This window comes from Pavona decussata, unplaced genomic scaffold (assembly GCF_977016875.1).
Source record: "Pavona decussata unplaced genomic scaffold, jaPavDecu1.1 SCAFFOLD_313, whole genome shotgun sequence".
Taxonomy (NCBI): domain Eukaryota; kingdom Metazoa; phylum Cnidaria; class Anthozoa; order Scleractinia; family Agariciidae; genus Pavona; species Pavona decussata.
The window spans coordinates 1330001-1338189 of record NW_028145705.1 but is presented as its reverse complement, the minus strand read 5'-3'; the positions used below and the strand labels follow the sequence as shown (position 1 = coordinate 1338189).

Genomic DNA, 8189 nt, shown 5'->3' with positions numbered 1-8189 from the left:
CCAAAATTAGCCGTTCTTATAAAAAAAAAAAAAAAAAAACAGAGTGTACTTATAACCAAATGACTATTGTGGAACACACTCAAAGACTAACAACAAAAAAGAATACCAAAACGTGTAAAACAAAATCGAGAGCAAAATTCGTAATAAAATTGTGTTAAAAGTTTAATATGAATGAAAAACTCCCCAAGATAAAAGTGATAAGGGTTTTAGTAAGGCCAAGGACACGGGGACGATAACTCGCCCATTCGAAGCTTTGTCCTAGCTACTTTTACATCCGAGCAAATCTATCACTAACTCACATTCAGAACGGAAACTAGCAAAAACAATGTTTCATTCCTTCTCCAATACCAGCGTTTTTTATAGGAACTGACTTAAGTCATGAATTTGTGATTCCTCCCACTGACAAGAATTTACTACAGAAAGTTAATCATGGGAGTTTCAACAACGACGACGACAACGATATACAGCACACTCTTTATTACATTTCTTTCGAGACACTGCACGACTACGACGTGAAACGGCCTACTTTCACTTTTTTGCGTGAACACAAGACAAAGACCACGATATTCTTTTTCTATGATCTACGAACTTGGAACTCAACTTTAAGAAAATTCACCAATGTTTGACAAGTTAAAAGAAGTGGAATAAAGAGCGATGAAGTTCGAAACAGCGAGAATTAAATTTAAGTGCCGTCTTCGCCACCGTTGCTGTCGTGGTTGCTTAAAAGTAACTATGACATGATTCAACCTTGTCCCCAGCATCTTCTTGAGAGAAAACTGCAAATTATACACTAGATCACATGACCTTATGAAATTAATACCCACTCACGAGCTTAGTGCCATTTTGAATAGTTATGTGATGATATGTCTGTTATTTTTAGGATCTTCTCTGTGCGTGACATGTTACTATTGAAAATGGAGAAGGCCACGAGGTCAAGGTTTAAAATGGCCATAAATGTTAAGTGAAGTTGAAAGACTGTATAAGGGAAAAACCTCTGCCAGAGTTTTAGTAACTGAAACTGTCTCAAGCTAAGGTATCAAATCAACTCAAAGCTTGCAAACTGAAATGCCAAATTACACATGTGAATGACTCACTTCTAGGGTATAGCTCAAGCTTGAATTTCGTATTGTCATTTACATTACCCCAGGAATCTTTCAATCAAGAAACATATTATTATGACCATGGAATTTTTGACATGATAAATAAACAGAAACCAGTCATTCATCAAACAATGAACTAATGGCAATAAACTCGGGTCAGTCAATGACCAAAAGAAAATCACAGAACATAGTTGTGTTGCATCAGTTATCAGCATCACATTATGACTATCAACAATCATAAATTAAATAAATAAATTAAGGTAACAGCAAGAAACAAGCTCTACTTATTCTTGGTGTTTAGGATTTTATATAACTTTCCAGGCCTCAGTTCATTATACTGTGCAAAAACAAGGTTTCCATCAAAATTGTAATTTTTAAATAAGTTATAGATAAATTTGCGTTGACTAAACATTGAAGAGTTTTTCCCAGATTTTGATTTATGGTTTCTCATCACAACTGTCCACTTATGAAGAGGGGGGCAGTTGACTGTACCAACTTCCCAAAGATCTTTAACCTGCTGTAAGGTTTCAATGTTCCTTGGTATGAACAGAGAATCAAGCCACTCAGACATACATGTAGAACCAGCTCCGTACTCTGCAAACATTGCCATTGTTGCAGGGTCAGTGACAGGTGTAGCCAAAACTGGTTGGTTCACTGTAGGAGGGATGGAGGCTGTTGTATGTTGGGTTCTCGATGGAGGGATTAAGGTGGTCGTAGGGATGGCCGAAGGAGGTTGGTTGTCTGTAGATTGGATAAAGGCTGCAGGATGTCTGGACAGAGTAGGTTGATAGATGGTTGATGCAGATGGGACGAAGGCTGTTCTCGGGGTGGCAAAAGTAGGTTGGTTGATGCCAGATGGAATAAAGGTTGTTGTGGGCGGGGAAGGGGTAGGTTGGTTGCTGGAAGAAGGGAGAAAGGCTGTTGTAGGAATGGACAAAATAGGATGGTTACTTGAAGGAAGAGCAGAGAGTGTTGTAGGGATAGGCAATGTATGCCGGCTGCTTGTAGACGAAATCAAGGCTGTTGTATTGATGGACAAAGTAGGTTGGCTGCTTGTAGATTGGACGGAGGCTGACGGATGTCTTGAGAGAGCAGGTTGATTGATTGCAGATGAGATGATGGCTGAAGTTGAGATGGGCAAAGTAGATTGGCTGCTTGAAAATGACATGGTGGCTGAAGTTGACATGGGCAAAGAAAATTGGCTGCTAGAAGATGACATGGTGGCTGAAGTTGAAATGGGCAAAGTAAATTGGCTGCTTGAAGATGACACGGTGGCTGAAGTTAAGACAGGCAAAGAAAATTGGCTGCTAGAAGATGACATGGTGGCTGAAGTTGAGAGGGGCAAAGAAAATTGGCTGCTTGAAGATGACATGGTGGCTGAAGTTGAGAGGGGCAAAGTAAATTGGCTGCTTGAAGACGACATGGTGGCTGAAGTTAAGACGGGCAAAGAAAATTGGCTGCTTGAAGATGACATGGTGGCTGGAGTTGAGATGGGCAAAGTCAATTGGCTGCTTGAAGATGACATGGTGGCTGAAGTTGAGATGGGCAAAGTCAATTGGCTGCTTGAAGATGACATGGTGGCTGAAGTTGAGAGGGGCAAAGTAAATTGGCTGCTTGAAGACGACATGGTGGCTGAAGTTGAGAGGGGCAAAGTAAATTGGCTGCTTGAAGATGACATGGTGGCTGAAGTTGAGAGGGGCAAAGTAAATTGGCTGCTTGAAGATGACATGGAGGTTGACGTAGGTTGACTGCTTGGAAGATGGAGGCTTGATGGCATTGGTTGGCTGTTGGTTGGAGTGACGAAGACTGCAGGATTGCTTAAATTAGAAGAAGGGATGGTGGCAGCATCATTTGAAACCATGGAAATAAATACAGATGACCAATAGGCCACCTGCCTTGCTGCATGAAGAGCAGGACCAACATCACTTTCTGGCTGATAATCTTCAAGTTGTTGATTGATGTTGGTCATCAGGTGTATAAGGTTGCTTGGGGGTCTTCTGTGAGGTCCTTCATGGTGGTCAAAATCTTGGTGCAAAGCAGCAGTCAATCCTTCTGCATCATTAACTATTTGGGTTGCAGAAGGAGTTGAGTGACATAAAATATTGGATATTTCATCCCGAGCCTTCAGAGCCTCTAATACTTCAGAAAGATCTGTCTCCTGAAAAACAATAATTATTAAAATGAATCACAATTGAACCTTGGGGCACAACAAAGTGGTCGCTTACAGGAGGTGGTCACTTACAGGAAAGATCAACAAAATAAACCTTACACCAGATTGATTGATTAATTTGAAACAAATTTAGTTATTATTTTTTCACATCTATTCATTCTTCAGATGAAACTTTGAGTAAAAATGTTGGAACAGATCACTGCAACAATTCCTGTTTACCTACAGATCTAATTATAAAAAGCAATCTTCTCTGTCTGTAAACGGTTATTATCTGTGAGCAGTCCAGGGTAGCGTCATTAAAAATTGAGCTTTTGTCACGTCTTAGTAATGATTTACTAACAATCATACGTGATTATGTTGGGTGGTTGCTTAACGGAAACAGAGAACAAAAGAATATGTGTAATTTCTGCCCTAAAAAGCGGTCGTAGTCCCTAAAGAAATTTGAGTGGTGGTCGCTTACGAGAGAGCTCTTGAAACAGAATTTATCTGAAAAACAAAATGGTCATTTACGAAGTGGTCGCTTACGAGAAGTGGTCAATATGGGAGAGTAGACTGTACAGTCAAATCTCTTCTCACAAGTAGCTATCTGTTAAAGACAATTTCCCTCGTCTCAGCAGAATTTCCATACACTTGTTTGAGGAAATCTCTAATATGACTGATCAATAATATGGACACTCCTTTTTATCTCTATTTTTTCATTTGTTAAGCCCAGTGAAACAAAATGTTGAATGCTATGCTCACTCTAAAACTTTCAAACACTCGCATGGAAGCGTCATATTTCAGTCACCAACCATCCATATTTATTCTACTTCAAAGAAATGCATGCAATTGGATTGGTCATATAAAATTCATGTTAACTCCATAAATCACTCTGCTTATGTTCAGTGTATGCTTTATCATGTTACTCTGTCTACATCACAAGAATGACCATGTACAAATCATTGGACATTTTAAACCGGAAGTAGTAAACTAATGGTTCCTATGCATTGTTTAGTTTCAGTGTATATAACAATGAAACACGAGAGAAGTGTTTAGAGAAGCACTCACCTGTGGTTCATGCTTCTTGATCACTTTTCTCATGTTATTTTAAATTTCCTGCATGCTTATATAACTTAACATGCACCTAGTAGTACTGTACGTATGGATACATACCTGGTTACCATCTCCATCCTCACTAGAAAGCTCTTCCCACTGGGATTCTGACTCTGAATTATCCTGCAAACAAAATCAAAACCAAAAACAGGGTAAATTTACTAAACCATATTTTGATTATAATTTTGCTGAGAGTGAGGCTTTCCATTTATTCATAACATACATGTAATGCTACATTAATGCCATTATTGAAGCCATTATGACTGGAAGCAACTCTCTGGATCTGAAGTTTTAAATATCTCACTATTTCTTTATCGCTCAAAATTATACTTTGATTAAAGAGAGGAAGATGAACAACCAACAAAAAGCTATAGGGATATGACAATTTTTTGGCCATTAGCTTGCCACTCTGTGGTTTAAACTTGCATTTGAAAAACATTGGAAATGACAAATTTCACCATATTTCACTCAAAGGGTTAATGACCATGTTTTTTCAAGTCATACCAAAATATGACTTGGGTTTATTATAGGCTCTTAGTAAAGAATATTTAGGAAACAGAAGATCAATTCTCTCCACTTTTAAACGATTTAGTGACTATAATTTATGGCATACTCAGAATACCATGTCTTGCTGTACACTGTATGTAAAGTGCCTATACAATGTACTAAGTACACAAAATGAAACCCCAGCACACCAACAACATATACCAGAGAAACTTAAGAAACGGTGGCAAATACTCTCTTACAAACCTTTGGAAACTAGTAGCTACATATTAATTAACCACGTCATGTCATCTGCATGTATATGGACAACTACAACAACAACAATCTTTGTTTGTACTCCTTTTTTGCATTGCCTGCTTTATAAAACATATGAAATTAATTAAAATTAGAATACTGGCTGCATGGAATTACAATAGGGGCTAGCAGAGCCAGGCAGTTGTACATTTTATGCTTTTATGATGTTCACTTCTGTCGAATTGCCTCATTATAACACTTCACAATTTTCTATTTACCTTAGCAGTCACGAAGTTAAATTTGAAAAAAATTCGCAAAGTTTATCTTTTCACATTACCTCTTCATCCGACTCTGACTCTCCAGATGAATCCTAAACAATATAACAAACAAAAGATGAGTGCTTGTAACTGACAAAAGGGGTCCTCTACAACATTGTCTACAGCAACCATGTTTACAGACTGTTAACCAACTTCCTCACTTTAGATACACTTACTTTTACAATAGCATAATGAATAACACTGGCAGAAAGAAACCTTTGGAGGTGCTCAGGGTAATAGTTTTCCTCATAGCTTTAAACAGCCAAATTATACAACGGTTGCACTGAACATTTTAATTGGTGTTGTAAATACTGTAATGTGTGAAACATCTGCTGTTTAATCCCAGTCAAATTTCAAGCTTTTGTTTGCAACACTAATGCTTTGAATTAATTTACAAATTGATATTCAACTTTTGTAAATTCAAAATTGCACATTCACATCCATATTTCAGTTTCAATATGCTTTGTTTACATGCAATATTTTTGCATAAGTGTTGTTGTGTACAAATTAATTTCTATCCATCCACTACATCAACTGTGGACCGCAGTGGCAGTTATTTGTGACTCTTTAACAATATGTCACAATCCTTGACTACAGGACTCTGGACTGTGGTAGCAGTTGTGTGTAAGGCCATCCCCTTTTTCGTTTTTCGCTTAGCCTCAAATGTATTTCCTGATATATTTAGGTTGGTTGGTCGGATTTAAAACGAAAAACAAAACAAAACAAAAAAAAAATCCAGAAGTCTTTGAAAAGGAGGCTGTGACTGTGGAGCCTGTAAACAACAAAACATGAACCCTGAAAATCAATATGGCAGAAAAGTTGGTAGATGTTAATTATTGTAAATCTAAGACAACCTGGGAAACACTCCAACTCAATTCATTTGATATTTATTTATATATTTAAGCATTTTTCATATTCATGCACCGCAGTAACGGTGCTTGCCAGCGGCCGGGTATTCTTAGCTTTTTCTCTCCTTCTTTGAAAGGAAATTTGATCTTTAAGATGGAGAAATGCGTATGGAGGCAGCAAGAGAAAAAATAAGTTTGGTTCTGACGGGCTATTGTTTTATGCCTCGTTATTCAAAGCGTTCATTCAAAGGGCCCATCTAAGGTATTAGTTATCCCACAGAGTTACACGATAAAATATTCCTTCGCCTCAAAAACGTTACGACACTAATCAAAAGTGAGATATAGATGTGATGAACAACCATTTACACGATAAAATATTCAAAGCGTTCATTCAAAGGGCTCATCTTATTCTAAGGTATTAGTAATCCCACAGAGTTACGCGATAAAATATTCCTTCGCTGTATAAACGTTCCATGGATTATGTTGTGTGACGGTTATCAAAGTGAATTCTAGAGACAGAGATCTAGATGTGATGAGCAACCATTGTGTGATTGTGAGGGATGGTAATGTAAAACTAAGTGTGAGCAAAATTCTAGAACGATTACTTACTACTGAAGCGTTGCTAGTGGTCGCAGATTCCAATGGGATGGAAACAGCCGAAGATGAGTTAGAACTACTACTAGCCGCAGAAACGGAAGGTTCAATTTCCTCGCTATCCGCCATTGTCGACAACGTGGACAACCGACTGCCTAGGTAACCACGTCTTTACGTTTGTAGGAAAATGTGACGTCAATGTAGGAATTTGTAGGAACTTGTAGGAATTCAACACCATATATGGCGCCAGGAAAAAATTAATAATTTTGTTACGCTTTTCGTGGTAGGTCCGATAATAAAAATTCCCGTTTCAATACCTTATTGAGCTAATCTTCGCGTAGTCTGAAAATATTTTGAGTTTCGCGTTTTCCTGTTGCATTATTTATTAATTCGATATACTTTTTTTATTTTATTTATATATACATACAGAAATCTGGTTTAGGAAAGTTTAGTCTGGTTAAGGAAAGTTTAGGAAAGTTTAGTCTAGTTTAGTTGTTCCTTGTACTTGTTTTACACAGATTCCTCATTCTTGTGTCGGTTGCCCGTGCAGTTCAGAAATGATCTGCTGGTATCTTTGACAAAAAACAAATTGCATGCATTCTTGTCTTTCAGAGAATGAGCCTTCGATTCTCAGGATACCAGATAGCATCTACATTTATTGGTACAAGTATTGGTATTTAAGGAAATGCCTAAACTGGCGTTAAACAACTTTTTGTTAACAGTTCTCTTATAGTATACTTAACAGTGCAATGCAATAGAGCTTGTTGGTCAAATTCACGAAAGCATGCATTGTTTTCTTCCAAAAAGATAAAGCCTTTGGGTCAGTTATTAAAAGACAGTTTATACGGTGTTTAAAAAACCACGTTCTAAACCATTTTCAATTTTGCCAACACCAATATCTAAACATTGTCTGCTGCCGACAGTAATAAGAAGGCTTGTATCCCAGACTGGAAAACTATTTTTCTACCTAAAAAAAAAACCCACTTATAAACAGATTTGGAGGCTCACTGATTGTCTTAAACCACGGTCTAAGTTAGACTCTGTTTAAATAACTAGCCCGTATCTTTTTGGAAGTAAAAAATGCATGTATGAATGCATGAATATCAAGTGGTTTGTAATTAGCAAATATAGCGAACAGGGTCTATACGATGCGAAGCAGTACAGCACAATACAGCTCAGGGCCAGGATATATGTACACTGTAAATTCAAAACACCTGTTTTATCCCAAAAGTGGCAATTCAGCCCTGGTTACCTGGAGCCATTTTGGTCATAATTTGGGACAATTGAGTGCCATTATCAAAAATCATTTCATTTTAGCCTGCTAGGGTGA

At 37.6% G+C, this 8189-nt stretch overlaps 2 protein-coding genes across 2 annotated transcripts in view; one reads left to right on the top strand and one right to left on the bottom strand.

The window, feature by feature from the left end:
* Window positions 1-33: 33 nt before the first annotated feature.
* Window positions 34-7152, bottom strand: LOC146454201 (uncharacterized). The gene is made up of 4 exons (XM_085095732.1): window positions 6875-7152; window positions 5438-5470; window positions 4423-4485; window positions 34-3258 (listed from the first exon to the last, which is right to left on the bottom strand). Exons 1-4 carry the CDS (start codon window positions 6986-6988, stop codon window positions 1381-1383), a joined length of 2088 nt encoding a protein of 695 aa, XP_084951858.1. The 5' UTR covers window positions 6989-7152; the 3' UTR covers window positions 34-1380.
* A 25-nt stretch (window positions 7153-7177) lies between these two features.
* Window positions 7178-8189, top strand: part of LOC146454200 (stimulated by retinoic acid gene 6 protein-like) — a 7521-nt gene continuing 6509 nt past the window's right edge. Inside the window, exon 1 of the mRNA XM_085095733.1 lies at window positions 7178-7520. Within this exon, the coding sequence (XP_084951859.1) occupies window positions 7475-7520 (46 nt within the window). The 5' untranslated portion in view covers window positions 7178-7474. The remainder of the gene's footprint in view (window positions 7521-8189) is intronic.